The sequence below is a fragment of the Volvox carteri genome, assembly GCF_000143455.1.
Source record: "Volvox carteri f. nagariensis unplaced genomic scaffold VOLCAscaffold_20, whole genome shotgun sequence".
NCBI classification, from domain to species: domain Eukaryota; kingdom Viridiplantae; phylum Chlorophyta; class Chlorophyceae; order Chlamydomonadales; family Volvocaceae; genus Volvox; species Volvox carteri.
The window spans coordinates 1,620,080-1,643,391 of record NW_003307563.1 but is presented as its reverse complement, the minus strand read 5'-3'; the positions used below and the strand labels follow the sequence as shown (position 1 = coordinate 1,643,391).

Genomic DNA, 23,312 nt, shown 5'->3' with positions numbered 1-23,312 from the left:
ATATCTTTTCCATACATAAGCTAGCGGTCCTGGATAGTGCGCATCAATGGATGAATTGCTTGTGCAGGCTAGACCCAGCAGACAAGAGCGGCCGTACAGCCCCAGCCCGGCTATGCCATCATATTAAGGACATGGAGCTTAGCTCCAGATTTGAATTTTAAACCTGGTGAAAAGGCTTCCTATTGAGACACGCAGTAATTGACAAAATACATTTTTGATCCAAAATGCCACGCCACGCCCCTTGGATGGCTATTAGCTTAGCAAGGGAACTATAAGAAAGGAAAAGAGAAGGATTGGGGAATACTGTCCTGGCTTGAATCCTGTAAGCTTTGGCAAACGCGACGGGTTGAGGTGCATGCTTAGGAAGGAAGGCGTTAACCCTCGCCTTTGCAAAGCCGTCAGTTACGGCCGACTGTTTTGTGCACCGTATCATGAATGGGTAACTCCAAATGAATGTAACAGGGTGGGGTCCAAAACGAAGCACTGCAAAAGGGGTCATGTGGGTTTGCCCGAGACGAACCCTGGGTGATACCCTCCGGTTTGCCCCGAGTCCCCACGCAAATGATATCTGTCAAACCGTGGAAGCTGACCATTTTCCTTTGCGCCAAGGGTTGCCCGTTGTTCACTGCTGGTGGGCCAAAAACAAGTCTTGGGCCATGCTCAGCAGGATGATGAGGTTGCATTTTTTCCAGGATTCAACCACAGACTGCCTAACAGAAAGGACGGAATCTGACAGAACGTCTTACAGCAGGCGCCAGGATCATACTAATGAACTTTACGCATCAGCAAAGAGGGGTGGCGCAAATCCCTACAGATAGGTCGAAACCCAGCGCACGATGCCCGGCCTGCGCCAGCCTGCATAAAACAAACTGGACCCACATGTAGCCTACTTTGCAAGCACCATGCCTACACAGCGAGCTTTGATCACGTTAGTTTCTCTCAAATCTTTCAATAGTAAAGCAGCTGGCTGCGGACGACATTTGGAAAGGGGCTACTCCGGCAGACGCCGGGTTTTTCAGCGCAAGAAATGTCCAGACCCCTTTCAGACAGATGCCGGGACAAGGGTCTATGGTAATTAAGGATTCCTCGCACAGCATCAGCCTTAAAGACATGAATACGCTGTACTCAGGGCTGTATGTAGATGCGTCCGGAGCAATTCAGCACCCATGTTCACAAGCGAGGAAACTGTATAAAACTTGTAGCAACAATGGCAACAGGAATGTCCTTTGAGGTTGCTTTATTTGAAGGCCGAACTCTGCTTCGAGGTGGCTACCTGACGCCTCCCAAGGCCAATGGAAACAAATGGAGAAAGTTTCGCTTCTGCAAAGCTTTTGGATGAAGCTGCTGCATATGCAACGCTTCGATATTACATTTTGAACATGGTGGAGACAGGGCAGTTGTACGGCTGCATTTGCGAAATGACATCAACAACAATGAAGCCTGAACAGCATTTGCTCTACGATAGCAATGTAAATAGACTTATGTTTATAATACGCCTTTTCCCGGAAGCCGCTACAAGCTCTAAGGCCAATAAGATTAATATGGAATCGGATACTTTCTAGCGAAAGGCGTTGCGCCCTTACGGCGCATTCTGCAAGATGGACGGTAACTTCATCGCGGACGTGCGCTTGGACGATTCCGATGAGGTAAGTGACTAGGCTTCCACTAGGGGCGCCTACAAGCCGGTTATAAAAGTCAGGCGGTGTATCGTTTTTTCAACGAGCTGCAGGTTCTTCAGCTACCTATTGTCAAAAGCCGGGTTAAGAAGCTTTTGCAAGGGGCTGTTAGGAAGATTGCGCTTCTTGGGGCACCTGTAATTCCATCAAGCGATGATTCCTTGGAGCAATTCTTGCAATCAGCTGGTCGATTTTTTGGAAAGGACCCAGCCAAATGGGACCAAGTCGGTAAGTCCGCATGCGGTCATGTGGTTTCTGCGCACCACCGTATCACGCGCGTAACCTCACTATCTGATAGGGCCCCGTATGATCGAAAAGAGTTGACATTGCTATTCTCTCGCCATGATGTCCTGAGGGCGATGGGCTGACTCGAATGGGCCCTGCACGGGCAGCTTGCTCGTTGACATACACGGTTATGGACATGAAACTCATAGAGCACGTCAGCAAGGCAAGAGGAATAAGCTGGGGCAAGACATTGCATGGGTGCAGCAATTCGGAACCACGCCCCCTATGTCGTGCGTCGACATCCGCCCCTGGAGAGCCCTGGAGCAGCGATTGCCCCTTAGCACTTTTCGACGGGCTTGCTTGATATCCATCACGTGATCGGCTCCTACGAATACCCATTGAAACTTGCCACACGCTATGGCGTACTCAGCACCCACCGTAACCCACAGCCTTAGGTCCCAGCATGAGCAGTTGGGGTTGTGTTGGGGCCATGTAACACATGTCAGTTATTAGCCGCTGGAAACCCACATGGGTAACCGGCACGAAATCCTGGCCTCACGCTCGCGTAAACTGCCTGCGTGCCGAACAAACCCCCTCCGTCCGCGACCAGCGCCTCCAACGCCCATATCACCGCACGCCGTGTCCTCTTTCCCCTCCCCCCACACATACCGATTGCCCTACATTATTCGCCTAATCCTGGCGTATACCCGTCTTTGGTATTTTCTTTTCATCTATCGCCTACGCTTTGTCTTAACACACACACACACACACACACACACACACACACCAACACCAACACACACACAACGCTCTATCATACGCAGGGGACACCAAGGTGGACGTGACGGAGGAGGCGGGCAAGCGGACAACCAAGCTAACAGGTGTCTTCACGGGCACGGAGCTGTCGCTGTTGGTGGAGAACCCGTACTTTGATGAGCGGCTACCGGCACGGGAGGACAAACCGGACCTGAACTTCAGCCAGAAGCGCACGCCCATTCGCACGGATGCCGAGTGGCAGGAGGTAAGCTGCTTCCTGCACCTCTGGACGGGTGCTGAGAAGGGGACTGGGATGGGCTGGGTCGGGTCGGGTCGGGTCGGGCAGTAATGTGCGTTGGGGCCGTCTGGTGTACGAGGGCCGCGGCAGACAGAGGACCTGTGGGCCCCTCCGCGTTCCTGGATGGGATGGGGCTTTGGCTGTGGTCGGCATCGCTATCGGTATGGGGATACTGTCCGAATGGGCCGCAGTGAAAAAGGTAGGCGGAATCTCATCGGTCTTCATGTGGGTCCGCGCCTGTGGGGTGGCTCTGCGGGGGGTAAGGAAGTGACATGGAAGGGGGTTCGGGGGGATTGTGGAGGCTACTGCTGTGGCAGCAGCAGACATGCAGCAGGTATGGGAACTGAGAGGGGCTCTCGCTGGCGGCTGGCCGAAGTCGCCACGGGGTACAGCAGGGTGCATTTGGCGCCCTGCGAGCCACCGCTTTAAGCCGGTGGAAGGAGCTGGAGGCTGACAGGGAGGAGAGAGTGAGAGAAAGGGATATAGACCTATCAGTCAAAGACATAGCTGCCGACGTCCCAAAGTAGGAGTGAGGGGGGATGTAGGCTGCCGGCATCCTTGCCGACACGCTAATCAGTAGCACTGCACGGGGGAGGTAGGCAGAGGGGTTGATGTGGGTTTGGGCGGGCTGTGAGACAGGGACAGTAGGGATGAGGTCATACAGGACCTGTGCCTGGGCGCATGGCGCATGTTGCCGCATGGTCACTGCCTGCCTGCGGCAGCTTTGGTGTGAGTAGGGCACCTGGAAGCTGCTTGCGACGGCGGTGGCGGCCCGGGTGTGCACATTGCCTACCAGTAAAAGAGCTGTTCCTCGGGATGTCGGCATGCTTGTCTAGGGCCTGAGTTTCATTCCTTAACTCTCCATGCCCCTCCGTGTAAGCATAGACGTGTGTGTACTGCCAATCACGGCCCAACTCACCCCGTCCTACATGTCAATCCCCCACTTTCGGCTGCAGCTCATTTCGGAGCAGCCTTGGACGGCCAGTAAGCGGCGGCAGCTGCTGACAGCGTACCTGCAGGCCAAGGTACGCCACAGGGGGGAGGGTGGAGCCGGAAAGAGAGGGCAGCGGCTCGTCAATGCGTTCTGCGTGCGCGGGTGCTGCGAAAGGAGCCTGAAATGGCGCAGCTGAGAAACCGGTATACGGGGTTTAAAAAAGCTGGCAGGGCCACGGCGTGGCGCGAGTAGCCCATGTCACGCCCCGACGCCACTACCCCAAACAGCCATGTCCATTATCCTCGTGTAGCCCCACACGGCCCTTTTCCACCTCTCCTTTCCTCTCTGTCCTCACCTCCACTTTCCTTCCCGCTCCGCCGTTCCAGGTGGAAGCCGAGGACCCTAACCTAGCTTCAGAGGGGGCCCACGGCTTTTGGGAGCTCTCCATTAACAAGGAGCACCACGTAGACTTCCGGATAGATCGCTTGGCGGCTCTGCTCAACCGCTTGTCCGCACCCAACCTGGAGGTAGCCACCACCACTGCTGCAGCGGTATGGGGCCTCGCCACCACTGCACTCAGCCGCAGGGCCCTCGCCGACCTGGACATCGTCTCCCTGCTGCTGTCTAATCTGAAGCGGTCGCTGAAAATGCCGGTCATTCCGGATGAAGCTACGATTGCGGCCGCGGCAGCGGCGGCAGCGGCTGCCGCTGCCGCCGCTGGACCAGCGGCTGCTGTGGCAGCGGCGGCGGCAGCCGCTACCGCCTCCACCAGCGGCTCCGCGGTGGACGACGTTCCCGCCGGCGGCGGCAACGGACGCGGCCAGACCAATAACGCGGTACCGGAGGCGCAGCGCAACCGCTTCCAGTCTTTTCTCCTGGGGGCGTTAAGCGTGTTGCTGATTGACCGCAACTGCCGGAGGGCTTATGTGCAGCAGGAGCCGGAATTCGGGACGCTGTTCACCTTGGCGAAGAATTTGGACGGCTACGCGCCCGACGCCGCGGCGGCGCGGCGGGAGGCGTCGGCGAAGCTGTTGACGACAATGGTGCAGCGCGACGCGGATGCGCGGCGCAGCCTCATTGCCAGCGGGGCGCTACGCAGCGTCATATCGCTGCTCAATCCCAAGGCGAGTGTATGCAAGGACCGTCAAGGAAACAGCGGCTGACGGTGATGGGAAGAGAGCCAGGAGGGTGGCGGGGGTATGGAAGCAGGAGGAGGAAGGGGTGGGGTGGGGTTGAGGGGCGTGGGTCCTCCTGCCTAGGTTTGGGGTTTGCTGGGACGCTGTGTGAATAGGCGGAAGGGGGATATATGAGGCATTACTTCCGGACAAGACCTGCACGGAGATAAAGTGGCGAGTATGTGTGTATGTATATATATGTGTGTGTATGGAGCTAGGGAAATTGCTGCTTGGCTGGCTGTATGGAAGCGTGCGGGGATGGATTCGGCTGGCTGGGTAGCTGGCGGGTCGGCATGGGGGCCGGAGAGATTGGATTGTGAGGTTGGAGGTTGGTGGCTTGCTAAGGATTAACGACCAACTACGACCAACCGGTGCGAGCTGTTTTGATTTTACATATCCGCACATAAACACACGCGCGCTGCACCACCGCTGCATTTCGACACCTTGGTCAACGCGATCCGAATTTGTTTATTTGTCCAAACTGATCACGTTCGTGGGTCCTCGTAGTAAACACCCGCCCCCCCCCAACACATGCACATGCACACGTGTTGAATCCACTCGCCCATCCTCTCCATGCAACTGCTCTTCTTCTGTGTGCACGTGGGTAGGGAACACGTATTCCTTGTCCCCTCACCCACATTTACATATGTGTATATATGTATGTACATATGTGTATATATGTATGTACATATGTGTATATATGTGTATATATGTGTACACATGTGTATATGTATGTATGTTTGTGCGTGCAGGGCCCTGGCGAGTCCATGATTCAGTTCTGTGCGGCCTCCCTGCTGGCCACCATGGTGCTGGATGACGACGCCATGGAGCTGATCCGGGACCGGGGGGAGGCGCCCCTCATGTTCGAGGCGTGTATCGTGCTGCTGCACAGCACGCTGAGCAAGCTCAAGCGGGAGGTGGCGAGATTCTACGGCCAGCTCACACCGTAAGAAGAACTGGAGGGGGTGGGGACTGGATAGATAAGAGGAAGCTAAACTTGGATAAAATAAACACCTGAAGCTGGATAGCAGACCTTGGATAAACACCTGCATGGGCTGGGCTGGGTGGGTGGGAGGGCGGTGTGCGCGGCCTGTGTGTTTCGTTGTGGGTCGTATGAGCGTGGAGGGCCGCGGACGGAAGGGCAAACAAGGAAAGACGCGGTGCCGTGGTGATGGTGGTCGTGGTGGAGGTGGTGGAGGTGGTTGTGGTCGTGGTGGTGCCCGGTAGTCGAGAGGTGGGAGAAAGGCTTGTGATTTCCGCCTCTATGCCTCATGGTCGTGGTGGTGCTGGTGCTAGTGTGTTTTCCCCGTCTATCCCCCCGTCCCCTTCTCATCACGGCCACATTGCATGTGTGCGGCCAGGGAGGAGATGGAGGCCACTCCGGCCTTCGACGTGGAGCTGGGGGTGCGACTGGCGGAGGCGGCGTCTCAGGCGATGTGGGGTAGCGCCCACTACTGCGTGATGATGGACCCCATTCAGGTGAGCCTGGGGAAAGGGGGAAAGATCCACATCCCACCCGGGTTGCGCGTCGGGGTTGCGGACTTTGAAAACAGGCACGTTAACGCAGATATGGCCAGAGAGGCCACTCGCCCAGAAAGGAAACGTCCTGAGTCCCGCGCAGGGGGGCATTTCAGTCCAGGTTAAGGTAGCGGGGCCTTAAGGAGAAGGGATTACAGGAGGAGGCATGGCGGGGTTAGAGCTCTCGTGACTGAGGAAGCTCAGGATTTCAGGGGCTTCCCAGTACGGCTTCCCAGTACGGGTTTGGTTTAAGGTACGTAAAGGAGTGCTGCACGCTGTTCCGTCGGCCTGCAGCCCCCGCCACGCTGTAAAGGATCACGAGAGGCCTTCCCCCGTGCTCGTTTTCGTTGTGACTCTAAATTCACGGGCACCCACCACCCTCGTCATCCCATCAGCACCCCCAATGCTCTCACAACCACCACCACTACCCCTCTCCACCGTCCCCCACCTCAACAACAAGAACAACAACAACTCCCCTAACGTACTAACCTTATTCGCGTTACCACAGGTCAAAATGGAGCACATCTCGCAGCTGGGGGTTATGGGCATGGACTGCTACAACACCGTTGCACTGCCGCTCTCCCGCGTGGCCCACTGCATCACCGCCTCGCTGGCCACCCTCTCCGCCAACCCCGACGCTGCAACCCTCATTATGAACTCGCCCGGCGACGTGGCGCTCAACTTCCTGATGGCCATGCTAGATGCCATCGAGACGCAGAACTTTGAGCAGGCGGGTCACGTCAAGGCGTCGGCGTGTGCGGGCGTGGCGTTCCTGGCGTGTCACCCCATTGGTGCCGAGGGCGACGAGTGCATGTATGGGCCCTTCCGTGCCAAGCTGCTGGCGATGGGCGCTTTCGGAGCGCTGCTGCGGGCGGCGCTGAGCAGCGTCATGGAGTCGGACTGCGACCGTATCATACAGCAGGTAGGAGAGGGGAGAGCGCGAGGGCCCGCGAGGGAAAGAAAAGATGGACAAGAACAATCACAAGCGCAGGGGCCGGGGCCGCATCCTCTCATCGTCCTCCCTTCTCGCTCCTTCTGCTATATATATCCTTCCTCTTCCTAACTCCCAAGGCAGGAGAACACCAGGTCTGGACCATAAGGCAGTCTTTGGGTGATTACAAAGAGGGGGGAAGGAAAAAGTGCAGGATTACACTCTGATTACGGTTGGATCACCTGCAAAGTGACATTCATTCATTCACTACAACCCGGCTCGTTTTTTTACTTCTCATCACTTATTTATATCACTCGGTCGCCCTCACCTCACCTTGATTCTCGTTCTTAACAACTCTCTGGCTCCTGCGCTGATGGCGTGTTGGCCCCTGCAGGCTGCCGCCATTGGTCTGATGTACCTGTCCACCATGGCGGGTGCCGTGGACCCCGCAGAGCTGGCCATGTACGCGGCGCTGCTGACGGACAGCGACAACAGCGAGATGATCGAGTTCCTCATGGCGGGAATGTGGATCCTGCTGCGTAACGGAAACAACAGAAAGGTACGGAGAGGCGGGTGGAGGTCTGGGGAAGGCGCGGAGGGGGCGCTTTGGCGATTGGCGTCTGTGTGTGTGTGTGTGTGTGTGTGTGTGTGTGTTGGAACCTGCTGCCCCACGCACCCACCTTCACCGTATTGCATGTGGTTTAGGTTCCATGTGAGCGGCCCATGGGCGTGTTTGGCGCTTCAGCGCTTTGGGCTGCGCTCACCCTTTTACCTGGTGGCTTTACCCGCCGGCCCTGTCCATGTCCTTTCCCGCCTCAGGTCCTCGGCACGTCCTTCAACCCCTCGCCCGCGAACCAGCTGGCCAAAAATATGATCAACAAGCTGAATGACGCCATTACATTGCACGAAATTAATGACGAGGTAGCTGCTAAGACGGCCAAGCTGCGCCAGGTGGTATCGGCTGGGGCGGAGTCAGCCACGACACAGCGGTCTGCGGCGGACGGCAGCGTGTACGACGGCCAGGAAGGCGGCGACGCTACGGGCCGTGATGCCGGCGCCGAGGGAGTTGACGGCGACGCCGCCGCCGCCGCGGCCATGGAAGATACGGAGGAGCTGGACCGACAGCAGCAGCTGCAAGGGGAGGAGGCGATGGCGGCGGGAGGCGCTGAGGACCGGGCAGCGGCCGATGCAGCGGCCGGGGAAGAAGCGGCCGGGGCAAATCAGGAAGGCGACGCTGCGGCAGTGGAGGAGGGTGCCATGGAGGCGACGGCCTTTGGACTTGAAATTGAGCCGACGCCGCCGCCGGTTGCGTCCGAGCCGAGTGCAATTGAAGCAGAAGATGGCGCCGGCGTTGTCATTGGCGGCGGCGGCAGCAGCAGCCGCTTGCCGACGGCCCCAGGCTCCACCACTGCTCGTAGCGATCGAGCACGAGGGCACTCCAGCACGCGCTCTCGCGAGGGTGATTCCGGAAGTCATGAGCGGCCCTTCCCTGGAGCCATGATGATCCATCGCAGCGAGTCACGGGACCGAGTACGGCGCAAGGCGGAGGTCATGAAGGGCCGCATGCAGCAGGTTCGAGGTCGGGCTGGGTGTGCGCCCCGTCGAATCCATTTTTTCTCATATAAATGGAGAAAAAAATGGGAGATGCTTTTGCAATTGGTATCGGACTTGGTGCAGGTTTGCGCTCATTTAACATGAAGATGGCAAATGATGCAGAGATCAAAGAATATGAAGGTTATAAAAGTCTATAATCCTCACCGCTTAAACGAGCGGCAACCTGTGATAAAGATACATTAATTAATTAATTAATTAATTAATTAATTAACAAAATGGCTGTGTAGTCAAGATGTAGTCAATGGCTGGGTTCAGGCTGAGCTGAGGCTTGCGCTGGACTAAGGCCGAGCTGCGCTGCCTCACCTTCGTCCTCTTACGGACCGGAGGAGGTCTTACCTGGTGGTGTTACCTGTGTTACTGGTTTGGTTGTGAAACCCTGCGATAACCCCTGAATCTCCGCCCTGTCGTGGTTCTTCGCAGCTTGAGAAGCGGTTCGACAAGCAGCTCAAGGACAACTGGGGCTTGGAGACGCTGGTGTCTGTGGGGGAGTCCTGGCTGCCGGCCATGCTGGATCAGGACGAGGTCAGTTAGTTGGTTGGTGGCCCGTGGGGCTTGCGGCAAGCGTGTGGCACAGCCGTTGCGACTTGGTTGTTTTCTGCTATCCTGGTGTGCAACGCCCTTGCTGTTTGGGGTGCGTGGTTGTGCAGGTGGGTGCGGTGAAATGAGGGATAAAAAGCTTTGGTTGAGGATACGAAGACACCAACGTTTGCGTTCCCTTTCTCAGCTCACGCTCTCGCGCGCGTGTGGCAGGCGCGAACATTCTCGGCTGCCGTCGTCACGCTGATGCAACCGCATTGCCTGACTGTAGACGCGTTCCGTAGGGCTGATTGAATGGCCTTGAATGGCTGCTGCTTTTTTGACTGCGGCTAGCTTACCTGTTTTTTCTGGCAGTGGTTGTATGTGTATTTGTTTGGTTGCTCCTGACTGGTTGCGGTTTCCTCCCCCCTCCTGCAGGACGGCGAGGCCACCGACGTTCCCGTGCTCAAGCTGTTTGAATTCCTGGTGGCGTCCATCTGTATGTTCATGGTGGATGATGACGGGGTTCCGGAGCGCAGGGAGCTGGACGTCTTCCGACTGTCAGCACCGGAGGGGGCACGACAGTAAGTACGAGGCGGTGTATGACAAGAGAATGCGCAGCAAACACAGTAGCGTGTGTGAGCACACGGCGAAGGCGAAGCGCAAAGGTTGCATTCGAGCACTGTTGAGGACGTCATATGGCACCTTGCAGTGCCACCACTCGTGCCTTTTCAATGCGACCCGCAGCCTACAGAAACCACCACGCACGTGCATGCAACACGTTCCTACGCGCCAGGGCAGCTTGGACTATTGGGGCAGCTTGCCGCGCTGTGCGTCTCTGCAGCAACGGCAGCGGCGCTGCAGCACACGGAAACAAATGTGTTGCAGTCACACTTGGGTGTTGGCGGTGAAGTGCATATGTGCACGAGTGGGGGTGGGTGAATGGGATAATGAATTGAAAATTGATAGCGGAGTAAGAGATAGATCGATAGTACCTCTATATGGGATTCGGGATTCGTGCCCCTTAACCAGAACCCGTTCCCTGATTCGAATCCCGAAACCAAACCCCGTTCCGCCTTCCGATTGTTCCTGCTGACGTCTCCTGCTGACGTCTCCTGCTGCTGCTGCTGCTGCTGCTGCCGGCGCCTGTCCCTTCCGCCGCTGGTGCTGGTGGCCGCGGTGCGGGTCCTGCGTCGCAGCAAGACTTGGTGGACCGTGGACGTGCGCGCACCCGAGTCGGACGGCAGCGTGGACTCCGACACGGAACGAGCGCTGCGCATTCTATTGCAGATCCTCGGCATGCATCTGTCGGCCGCGTGGAAGTCCATGCAGCTAGGTGAGCTACCCGCTTTGCATGTGGGCTACCTCTTGACCCCGTCGCGTCCCCGCTGCTTGTGGCTGCTCGTGGAAACGTCGGTGTTCATGCATTTGACCTTCCCTGAAGGTCCCATTCCATTCCCCATTCCACCCAATGCACCCACCCTCCTCACTCCTCGCCTCATCCTCCTCGCACGGTCGCATCCATGCCCGGACGCAAACTCCCTGCCGCATTTGGTGCTTTGGGCGTCTGCACAACTCCGGCCACACACCACCTTCATTGCCCCCACCACCACCGCCCTTACGCTGGCGGTGTCTGTCTGTATGTCTGTATGCGTGTATATGTGTGTCTCTATCCTCACCTCCTCGCCACACAGGCGTGTTGACGCTTTGGAACGCCTGCTGCCGCCACCCAAACATGGAGCGCCACGTGGTGGAGCGCGGCGTGGCACTGAAGCTGCTCATGGTGATCAACAACCCCTCCTGGCCGCCTTCCCTGCGAGAGATCTCCGCCGGCTGCCTGGAGTTCTTCCAGGAGCGTTGGTCCAACCTGCAGACGTTTGGGTCCGGTGAGCCGCACCTGATGCCGGCGGGGCTACCGGCGGAGGTGTCCGGACTCACCGTGGGTGCTCGTCCAACCGACGGCGTGGTGCCCTACACGGCGGCCATGGTGGGGCTTATTAACACGCAGGTACCCCTCATGGAGTACCGCGGCTGCCATGGCCTCGCTCGCATGACGTACACCGCGCCTTACGGCTGTCCCGACTCCAAGTCCTTCCTCCGCGAGGCGAAGGCCGTCGCCACGGCGCTGGGTGCTGTCGAGGCCCTTGTGGCGCTCATGAAGCGCCTAAATAGGCGGTACCAGGATTTGGGGCCAGCTGGCGCGCTGCCGGGCACGTTCCGCCCGGTTGGCAGCGCCTCTGGCATGGGACCGACGCCGCCAGTGGCGGCGCCGCCGCCGCAGGGGGCGGCGTCAGCCGCTACCGCCGCCGGAGGCAGGATTTACTCCCCCGGCGAGGAGAACCCCGCCATTTTTGAGCGCGACATGCACAACTTGGAGGCAGTTCAGGATATTTACTTTGTGGCCATGGCGGCGTTGCTCAACATGTCGGTCCTGCGCGCCAACCAAGTGCCCGTTGCGCGGCGGGGCCTGCTGGTGCTGTTGGGCACCAACACCGTTTTCTATAATCGGGTAGTCGCGCTGCGCGCGCAGGTGAACGCCACGCGGCCGGGCGCGCAGGGCGCTGCTGCGGGTGCTGATGCGCTGGCACGTGAGGAGCAGCTGCTGTACCTGTGCTCCGCTATCCTGCAGAACATATCGCAGGTACATGAGGAGGAGGGGTAGCAGAAGGGAAGGGGTGGAGGGGAAGGGGGAGGAGGAGGGAAAGGGAGTTGTTTCTGACCTCTTTAACCTCTCGCAATGCGTCAGTCTCCTAACCTCCCCCCGCGCCCCCCACTTCCCCCCTTACACTGCAGCACCCGCACAACCGCACCCGCATGTACAAGGCAGAGCTCAAGGGCAGTGTCGCTCTGGACAAGGTCATAGAAGCCGCCACCGATGTGGACGAAAAGACCCTCACCGCCGCGTCCTTCCTGCCCTCCATCTCCAGCGCGCTTTCCATCTCCGCATCGCCCAGCGCCATGTCCGTTGTCTCTGCAGCACCGCGGCTGGTCTCCGGAGGCGGTGGCGGCAACAAGGCCGGCGGTCGGGCCGGGCCGGCTGCGACTACGGCTGTGGCCAGCAGTCGTGTGGCCGGGGCGCTCACACCCAATCCTAGCTCTGCGCGGATGGTCAGCCCGTCACGACGAGCGCTGTCCAGCCCTAAAACTTCACCCAACGGCATGGTAGGAATGGTTGGGCGTGTGTAATGCAGTGGGTAGCAGCGAAGAGGGCTGCTTGAGGAGGCGCAAGTAGGAGGCAGTGGGAGATGGGAAGCGGCATGACACGGTCCCATTCAAAACCTATCCTGTGATCTCCCGGCTGGCCTTCATTCCATCATCTGCACACGCAACCCACACCGACGTATGGGTCTAAATGTCTGTGTGTTGTTTGACCTTTTAATATTTCGCGTCGTTGCGTTGCTTACAAAGATGCAACGAGCTCATAAGGGCGCTGCGGGCCCCTAGAGCTAAAGAAGCAACAAAGGACTGCCCCATGCCCAGGCGTCCATGCATGTCCATCCATCCATCCATCCATCGCCCATGCCCTCCGCAACCGTTCTCCCAGTGTTCTCCCTTCCCATTGCTCACCCCTCTGCCGCCCTCTTCCCATTGCTCACCCCTCTGCCGCCCTCTTCCCATTGCTCACCCCTCTGCCGCCCTCTTCCCATTGCTCACCCCTCTGCCGCCCTCTTCCCATTGCTCACCCCTCTGCCGCCCTCTTCCCATTGCTCACCCCTCTGCCGCCCTCTTCCCATTGCTCACCCCTCTGCCGCCCTCTTCCCATTGCTCACCCCTCTGCCGCCCTCTTCCCATTGCTCACCCCTCTGCCGCCCTCTTCCCATTGCTCACCCCTCTGCCGCCCTCTTCCCATTGCTCACCCCTCTGCCGCCCTCTTCCCATTGCTCACCCCTCTGCCGCCCTCTTCCCATTGCTCACCCCTCTGCCGCCCTCTTCCCATTGCTCACCCCTCTGCCGCCCTCTTCCCATTGCTCACCCCTCTGCCGCCCTCTTCCCATTGCTCACCCCTCTGCCGCCCTCTTCCCATTGCTCACCCCTCTGCCGCCCTCTTCCCATTGCTCACCCCTCTGCCGCCCTCTTCCCATTGCTCACCCCTCTGCCGCCCTCTTCCCATTGCTCACCCCTCTGCCGCCCTCTTCCCATTGCTCACCCCTCTGCCGCCCTCTTCCCATTGCTCACCCCTCTGCCGCCCTCTTCCCATTGCTCACCCCTCTGCCGCCCTCTTCCCATTGCTCACCCCTCTGCCGCCCTCTTCCCATTGCTCACCCCTCTGCCGCCCTCTTCCCATTGCTCACCCCTCTGCCGCCCTCTTCCCATTGCTCACCCCTCTGCCGCCCTCTTCCCATTGCTCACCCCTCTGCCGCCCTCTTCCCATTGCTCACCCCTCTGCCGCCCTCTTCCCATTGCTCACCCCTCTGCCGCCCTCTTCCCATTGCTCACCCCTCTGCCGCCCTCTTCCCATTGCTCACCCCTCTGCCGCCCTCTTCCCATTGCTCACCCCTCTGCCGCCCTCTTCCCATTGCTCACCCCTCTGCCGCCCTCTTCCCATTGCTCACCCCTCTGCCGCCCTCTTCCCATTGCTCACCCCTCTGCCGCCCTCTTCCCATTGCTCACCCCTCTGCCGCCCTCTTCCCGTACATCCCCCGACGACGGAATCCATCAGATCCTGAACAACAGCATCGACACGGCACTTGCGAGCAGTGTGCGCCCCAAGGTGGTGTTCCCGCCAATCTGCGAGCGCAGCAGCTTTGAAACGGGGCAGCCGCAGCGCTACCCGAGCGCCGGCGGGGCAAGCAATGGCCCGGCAAACCGGGCAGGCAGCACGCACAGCACGAGAAGTGAGTGTGTGTGTGTGTGTGTCCAGCCGGGGTTCGGGGGTACGGGTACGAGTGTGGCTGTGGAGTGGAGTGGTGTAGTGTGTGTGGGGGGAGGGCCGGGAAAGGGGCACTGCTCCCCCCCGGCATGTTTCCTGTCGCGTTAAACATCACTGTTTTCACCTTGTACCACGTTTTCCTACCCCACCCCACCCCACTGCCTCCCCTGCGTCAGGCGGCATGGCAGACGACAACGGCGTGGAGGCGGCGGAGGTCAGCGATAGCGGCGCTTCCACCTTGCGACATGTGCCCGTCACGGACTCCCGGTACCGCTTCCTCTCCTGGATCGACAACACGCTCAACGAAATCGAAGTGAGCATTACGTGGAGATGGAGCGGTCTCCGCCCGCCTGCCCGCCCGCATGCATGCATGCACCTCAGTGGCTTGCCCCTGCTCTCTGTGCAGCGTGCAAGCAGTGTCAGCATAGGGCCCAAAAGTCCCATCATGAGGGCAACTCCCCGTCCCACCCCTTTCGTCTGGCTGGTGGTCGTAACATCCTTAATAGTCTGGAAGGATGTGTTTGTTTCTTCTCATTACGGCATCCTGCATGATAATTCCCTCCTCTCTCCCCCCCTCCCCTTACGAAACCGCCCTCTTTTCGCCCGAAAATCCCGAAATGCCCTCTCCGACAGCCGACGAGCTCTTCCATGACTTTCCCGGGTCGAGGGAAGGGCGCCGGCGCCGCCTCCGTCGCTGCCGACGACCGCACCGTCTCCGCCAGCCGCGCGCCCACGCACCGCAAGCCGTTGTGGGACGAGAACGGCGAGTGGCTGCCCAACGAGCCCGAGTCCTTCAAGGCGCTCAACAAGCTGCTAGCACGGCCGCTGAGTCACCTGTGGCAGGAGATGCCGGAGCACAGGGCGCGGCAGGGCAGGCAGCGTTGGGAGCCCATAGTGTCCGAGTACCGGGAACTGCAATCTGACAAGCCCCTCACGCGCCCCGCCGCCAAGCTGTTGTCCACATTGCCGCCCAAGGACCAGGAGGAGCTGCTGGTGGCGGCAACGCAGCTAGTGGGGCTGGTGCCGGACGTACGGCCGTCGGAGGACGGCAGCCGTGCTGGATCCGGCGGCGGTGTCGGCGGCGGCGGCCTGGGCTCGATTGCGGATGAGTTTGGATTTGCGCCTCCGCCTTCCAGCGGTGGCGCTGACGGTGCCGCCGGCGGCGGCCGCGTCAACGGCGGCACGCCGCAGCAGCCGCTGCCGCCATCCAGCATGGCGAGCGTCCTGGCTGGGGAGTTCAGCATGGATATCACCAAGCCGTCGCCGTCAGCTGCGTCGTGGACTGACGGGCCGCCTCACCGGCCGTCCACGAGGGAGCGGGAGAACGGGCGGGTGGGCCTGACGGTACTGCAGGCGGCACCGGACGTGCTGGCCGCCACGGCAGCGCGCAAGGCAGCTGAAGCCGCCGCCGCCGCCGCTACGCACTTTGGCGGCGTGGGCATGGACATCAATACGGACGGCGACGGCGCCGCCAGCGACGGTGAGGGCACCGGGCGCAAGCCGGTGCCGCTCAAGGTTTGCTTACACCCCCGCAGGCCTCGACAAGTCATTACCTTTGAGGACCGCATTATTGTGGACGCGGCCTCTACACGACCTACCCTGACGCTCTTTGAGCACGTAGAGGGGTCTAAGGTTTCGGAGGGGCTTTTCCCGTCCTACATCCTGCCTAACGGTAAACGCGCGCACATGTACTACAGCGGCGGTACGCTACTGGACGAGGTGAGCGTGGAGGCCGTTATTCCGCCGCCGCGACCCTCTACGGTACCGCAGGCGCTGCAGCAGACGATGCCGCTTGCCAACGTGCTCAACCTCATCGCCAAGCCACCCGGCAGGTACGGCACTGTACGGAGCAGTACTGCAGGACATGTAGACTGCTGAACTGTTGTAAACAGCACCGGTACGAGTAGGCGGGTGGGCGGGAGTGTCGGAAGCATGGGAACGCGGACCCCTAGGCTATCTGGAACAGGGACGGAGGCGCCGGGAAGAGCCCCGTGCGAGAACACTCCGTCGCAGTGCGCACCTGCGTTGCCAACATACGCACCTACCCGCGCACCGTAACCAGCCCCATCTGTCAGGCGCCTTGCCGATCCGTGTTCCTGTCTCATTCTCAGCATCAATTTTTCAATATGCAGAGGCGCTTCGCACAGCCGCTAAATTGTTCTCTTGTTCTCTTGAAGTATATGAACACCATTTACTCGGAGCACTCCTCGGGAACCCTAAGGCATAACTCACACGTCCCCGCCCTCTCTCTCTCTCTCTCTCTCTCTCTCCGGGGCCACGACGGACAGTGCGCCGCCGTTCATCCCGTACAAGCCCGTGCCGCGGCTGGTACCGCTGCCGTCCATGCACACGGTGACTGTGAAGCGGCCCGACCAGCTGGTGGCGGAGGCGTTCGGTGACCTGCGGGAGGACAACCTGCAGCTGGTCATCCAGGCCAAGAAGATCATCAAGACGCAGACCACCACGCGCGTGGAAAACATTGAAATCAAGCCCCAGGAGGAGAGGGAGCCGTGGACGCTGCCCAACTCCATCTTCAAGAACCGTGTCAAGGAGTGCGACGCGCGGGCGTTTTACGATGCACACCAGGTGGGGCTGGGGAAGGGGTTGGGGTTGGGGGAAGGGGAGGGGGAAGGACCTTGTGGGGAAGGAAAGGAAGGGGAAGGAAGGACGGAGGTGCTGCGCGTGCCGCTCAGATCTGTGGCCCTGAGTTCATGAGTTATGGAGGATGGATGTCGCATGTATGCGAAGTGCTCAGGGTTGTGAAGGTAATCAAGAGTTTTTTTCGCCGCGTTTTGCGTTAGGGTTGGTGGGCTGAGGGGATGCGGACTGTGTGGTGTGATTTTTACTGATTCTCTTTACTGATTCCAAATTATTTTTATTGCTCTCACCTCTACCTGAATCTGGTTCCTTTGGGCCACACGCAGGTGGAGGAGCGCATGTTTGAGCGCGACTGGCAGCGCGCCTGCTCCAAGGAGAAGTTCACCAGCATGATGTCACGAGAAAACAAGGCCAACAAGGAGGGCAAGGACGAGAAGGTGGCCATCAAGGAAATCCACGACGTGCTGCTAAGGCACTGGCCGCAAGTGTACGGCGCCTACGTGTACTACGCCGCTGGCGGCACTGGCGACCCCTACCACATGTCGCTCAATGCCTTCACCACGTTTCTGGATGATTGCGGCATAGCCGACCCCGAGTCGCAGTACTGCAAACGATCTGATTGCGACACCATCTTCATTGTGTGCAACTTCCAGGTGGGTTTGGGTTTGGTTGTGGGTGCATGGAAATCGCGTCAACGCATCTCTGCGTGTCTGTGACTGAATACTGATCCCGTGTAACTGAACAACGGATTTTTATAACCACATAACTTATCTAGTTTCACGGATGGAATGGGAACATGAGTTTGAGTGTTCGGACCTGCATGCGGGTGCGTGTTTTAGTGGGTGGTGTAAAAGTGTAGTAGAGATGTCGCCACCTCTTACCGGACCCTGTACCTTGTTGTTGCTGTTGTTACAGATTGGGAGGCCTCTGTGCCACTTGAGCACCTATATCTGACGCTTTTCCCTCGTCTGCTCCTTCCTATATCTATCTCCCCTGTCGCGCGTCTCGCAGCCGGACAAGAAGAGCGCCGAAGCGGCGGTCAACATGGAAAACGCCATGATGCGATACGAATTCCTGGAGGCTATTGTGCGACTGGGTGAGAGCAACTGGGGAGCATGGGGAAAATCCGGGGGGAAGGGGAGGGGGAAATGGGAGGCGGTGCAGAGCGGTGTTTCGGGGGTTTGGGGTTTGGGGGGGATGGAGTCCGGGTGGTGACAAGCAAGTATCATCATGGTCGGGGATGGTGCTTAGGGTTTCCATCCCCTCTCCATACACAGATACACGCATGTGCCGCGTCTAACCGTCCGCGGATCATTGTCCTTTCATTGCCTTCCTTCATTACTTTTCTTATTATCTTTTCCGCGCAGCCATCGCCAAGTACGGCAAGGGCCAACAAACCGACGATCTGGGTACCGCTGTGACGATGCTCATCGAGCGGAACATTCTTCCCCACCTCGTGCCCGGGGCGCTGCTCAACTCCAACACCTTCCGTACAGAGAGGCTGTACCACGAGGAGGTACGGCAAGGATTGCGTGTGTGTCATGTATGTGCGTAAGCACAGCCCTTGCGTGCACAGCCCTTGAATGGATCTTTAGCTTTTAGCTTTGTAAAGGCGGCTGCGAGGGCGCTTTGCTGAGTCCCGAGAGAGGCGAGCGGTCGGCAGACGCTGATGTTGAAGGAGGGCAGACCGGTAGGGGCAGCACATGGTTGTGACGCACACCATCGCATCATCATAGCGTGCAGTGTTGTCCATTGCGTCGTGAATTGTCATGGCAGAGACACGCACACGCACACACACGCACACGCGCGCGCACAGGTTTCCCAGCTAAAACAAACCTTTGTGCTCTCTTTGTTCCAACTGATGACTGAACCTTCGCCGTGCCTGCTCGCCATCCCCCCCCACCTGCCTCTCCTTGGGTCTGATATAAATTTCTTAAACTCTCCCTCCCTCATGCCCCCTCCCTCATGCACACCCCGTCCCGGGCCCCCTCCAACGCCCCTCCTGCAGGTGGACCAGGTGTTCAAGAAGCACAGCGTGCTGCTCAAGGCGCTGTACAGCCGCTACCGCCTCAAGCCCGTGGGGGGCGGTCTGCGGCCCAAGGTGCTCAAACTGGACGGCTGGCTGCAGTTCGCGTCGGATGCGCAAATCATTGACAGCCAGTTCACGCTGCAGGTGGGTGGGTTGGATTGGAGGACAGAGCAGGTGGGTCGGGATGGGATGGGCTGCAAGAAGGAAAGGATCAACTGCTGGCGCCCAAAGCAAAGATACCAAGTACTGCTGGATGGCGGGTGGTGGCGAGGAGGAGTTTTGAGGAGGGAAGGGGAGGGGAGGGGCTTCTTGGGAGAGGAGTACATTTAAGGGTCCGGGGTAAGGCGTGTGTGTAATCACGCAAGGGGGGAAGAAGAATTGAGGAGTCCAAAATTGCAAAAAGAATATCATCACAATTCTTTCTATGTAGTTATTTTTGCCACGCCTTCACAAAACTTTCGTCTTCCAGTTCCCCTTTCCCTCTTGCTCCTATCATCCCTTTCTCCCCCTACCTCGACGTCAGCTGTTGATCCTTCGGTAATTTCGCATATTTCCCCGGCATTTGTTAATTCCCGTCCCCGTCCCCGTCGTCAACCCCACCCGCTGTTCTCTCCCCTGCCGGCCCCCACAGGACTCCGCGCTGTCGTTCTTGTGGGCACGCATGTACGTGATCGACGAAATTAAGGACTATGCGCGCTACACCTGCCTCTCCTTCACCGACTTCCTGGAGGCGCTTGGCCGCGTGGCGGACATGAAGTCGCTGCCCTCCTCGTCCGACCTGGACATGGCTGGCTACGACAACGTCCTCGAGTGGGCGCTAGACAAGGAGCGCATGGAAGGCGGCGGCCTGGAAAGCAAGGGCGGCGGCGGCGGTGGCGGCGGTGGCGGCGACGACGGCCCCGCTGGGCCCATGGGCGGCGGCGGCACGCTGGACATTTTCCGGCCGCGCCCTTCCGCTGGTTTCAGCACCCCCAAGACGCGACCACTCTACCTCAAGCTGGAGATGTTTCTGGACCTGGTATTTCGGCGGCTATACTGGGACCCGTCGCAACCGGAGGTACCCTTCAACTACGATGGCCTGCTCAAGCTTATCAAGAAGATCGACAAGGAGCTGGGCCCGTGAGGTGAATTTCTGTTGCCTGCTGGCAGGTCGGCGAGGTCGGCGGGAGAAGAGGAAGGACGGGGGGCAAAGCGGCCGCGACTTGCTGCGCGTGCTGGTGGACGGCGGCTGCCTGCCGGCGCGGGTGGTGGGTGGTGCGTGGTGGGTGGTCGGTGGTTGGTGTGGCTCCCCTCAGGGCTGTGTGCGCGAGCTGCTGCTGCTGCTGGTGCGGCAGCGGGGAAGCGCGGTACTAGTCCGCGGGTACTGGGTCTTTGTGTCGTTAAGTGCGGGGCCAGTTTGCGGGGCGTTGCGCAGGGTGGTGAGTTGCCCATGGCAAAAGGCTTTCGGCAGGTAAGGCCGGGGGTTGGGGTCGGGGGCGGGTGCTGGGAGCAGGAGGGGGCGGTGTGCAATATTTGGTGTACATAAAGTTGACATGAAGGCAGGGCGGTCAGGAGGTGATTGGATCCCGGCAGTCCGTGGCTATGCTGACCGCGGGTTAACGTGCTGCACAGGCGCGGTATCCTTCTTCAGGGGATGACACGGTCTCCTGGCTAAGGATGACTAAGGGGGGAAAGAGAAACCAGTAGTTTGGGATAAATTCAAATGCATTCTTGTGAAAGGGGTCTTGCATGACATCTTTGTTGGCGCTGCAGCTCACTGGGGGTGAGGGATATTTAATACGTGTATTGATACGCACTGGCGTATGTCTGTCTGTTTACCTGTCTGTTTGCCTGTGAGCTGTTTGACTGGTAGATTGTTCTCTTTGCTTTACCTGCCTTCCTAGGTGATGAACCGTTTGCAACGAAGCGGGGGTTAGGGCTGGCGGTAGAGCCGTGTTTTTTACAGCCTGCTGCTGCTGCTGCTGCTGCCGCTGCTGCTGCGCTCCCTGCGAAAGGGAGGCAGTTCTCGCCAGAAAGCAACTTTTCTTTCTGTCGCAGGGAAATAGGAGGTAGTTGTAGCAATGGTGCGGGGATGGCCGTACAGCACAATGGGGCATATCTTCGTGTGCGGTGTGTTGCAGTGGTGATCTCGGTGGTGGAGGTGTGGTGGTGTGGTGGTGTGATAACACAGGGAATCAGTCGCACGTGGTGCCGTACCAACTGCAGGACTTATGCGGTGACCTGGAAGCCCGGGGCATCGCTGCGGGTGGATTGAAGAGGCAGCTTGCAAGCGCAATACCATACCAGGGAGCAGTCTCCTCTCTCTCTCTCCCTCCCTCTCTCCCTCTCTGGGGCCGGGCACGAGCGCGTACACGCCAATCCGCCGTACGTTGCAAGTAAACGGACGCGTGACACGTGACCTTTGCCATGTGGGGCCTTTCCACGTGGGACCGAGCTTGCCCAAGCCTCCTACAAACCGAAACCACCGGCTCTCCTGCACGGATCAACGGTCAAAATCTCGGTGCTTGCGATCTTCGGCATTGTTGTTGCAGAAATCGGGTCGACGGGGTGTCGCGTGCTCTGCCCGAGTGCATGCGATGAACGCTGTCTGTTTTGCACGTGCAGGCACAGAAGCTGCTCCAGGGCGATGATTGCGTAGCTTTGCGCGGAGTTTCCTGGAGTTGGCTTCCTCTCTAATATTGTCGTCGCGTACGTAGCGTAGCGTAGCGTAGCGTTCATCAGGCAGAGGTGTTACTGTTGGGGACACGGTGGCGTGTATGAAGTGCTGCACACACGAACCTTACGGTGCGCACTTCCATCCTTGCGTATGTACTGTACATGCGGTCGCGTGTTAAATTCATCCAAATATGTAATGGCGTGTAAAGCTCTGGAAAATTATGCTGGCTGAGTTCCTGTGGCCTGACACCTTGCTCCACGCTTGCTGAACTAAATCTGTGGGCAGTTCCTTACAGCCCTGCTTACACCTGAGGCTCAGGAGTCGGGCGGACGGCGGGATGACACGCTTTGGAGAGCGCTGCTTCTTATGCTAGGAGCTGAAACGGCTATCTATCGTTGCGGCTGTAGACCACGACCGTCCCGAGCCAAAATAATGAAAGCGGCATCTTCATCTTATCCTAGTAATGCTGAAATCTAGCACCAGGCAAAACTTAACAGTCTGATGAGACCGTTGTCATGGCCAACCGTCGATTCCTTTGCAACGAAGCATCTAGATCTAGATTGTCGCCAAACCCTCTCGTTTAGCAGGACGGCTCTTGAACATGCCCCCAAACCACTTTATGCAAGGGCCGCGGATTGCGGAACGCTGCGGGCACATCCACAGCATGATCCCCATGTTGGCGAACGATTATCACCCGCCGACCCTTAACACCAGTCTGAGTTCTGGGTGCCTCCGAGGCTACAGGACGACCAGTTTTGAATTCGCACGTGGAACTTTTAGAGTAAAATTCCATACCCCTCACTGTGCTTCACGCAACGCGTTTGCCGCACAATTTGCAATGGCGGTTACAGACTTGTTTCCGCCGACTGTGTGAGCATGCAAGCGTAGCGTTTCGCAAGGTTTCGCCAAAGCGCTTCAAGTAGACTCTGAAGGTGTTTGTCGTGTGTGCTGGATTTTTTCGAGGCGACCCCGGGATGGGCAAGGAGAAGCCGTTGAAAAAAGCTGTTAAAAAAAGCTCGAGTTCCTTTGGAAAAAGCGGTCTTGATCCTTTGATGTTTTTTTGTTTTGCGGCAAGCAGCTACGTTTAGCTTCGGACTGCTTCGGATAGGGGCTACATGGCCGCCGCGGCCATCCTGCCATATGTCCTGGGTCTTCGTGGAGGCCCCTGGAACGACAGAAAATTTTTCCGGACAGTGGCACGCATTTACTGCTGCCATGTGGGTTTCATATGGGCTGCTTAGAGCTGGGGGGCATATGCGCCGACCCGATAGTCACAAGGACAACTTCAAATTTTTTTCAGGTACGGTATTCTACCCACAAAGCGTAATCTTTATACCATAATGACTTTGATGCACGCGAGGAAGCTTGGGGGATGCTCTGCACCGAGAGTCATGGGCAGTCCTGAACACAGGTCCAAGTAACGTGTAGAAACCGCAGCCAATTGTGGCATCAAGTAGCCTTAATCCGTCCCATAAGCCAGTGCCCGCAGTCATGCAGAAGGTACTTACAAACTATT

The 23,312-nt window shown here is 58.6% G+C and overlaps 1 protein-coding gene across 1 annotated transcript; it reads left to right on the top strand.

Annotated features, from left to right (window-relative positions):
- Window positions 1–3,911: 3,911 nt before the first annotated feature.
- VOLCADRAFT_117700 (uncharacterized protein) lies at window positions 3,912–21,394 on the top strand (the record flags this gene model as incomplete). The annotated part of the gene is made up of 28 exons (XM_002950851.1): window positions 3,912–3,980; window positions 4,276–4,671; window positions 4,714–5,019; window positions 5,817–6,010; window positions 6,426–6,543; window positions 7,091–7,504; window positions 7,908–8,072; window positions 8,333–9,085; window positions 9,548–9,649; window positions 10,082–10,227; window positions 10,843–10,979; window positions 11,338–11,630; window positions 11,733–11,867; window positions 11,925–12,173; window positions 12,437–12,805; window positions 14,304–14,478; window positions 14,690–14,826; window positions 15,147–15,506; window positions 15,558–16,232; window positions 16,284–16,345; window positions 16,802–17,099; window positions 17,438–17,764; window positions 18,123–18,207; window positions 18,479–18,627; window positions 19,120–19,284; window positions 19,772–19,950; window positions 20,107–20,259; window positions 21,346–21,394. Coding segments are annotated over 28 exons (6,660 nt in total), but the record flags the coding sequence as incomplete, so codon positions are not given.
- Window positions 21,395–23,312: the final 1,918 nt, after the last annotated feature.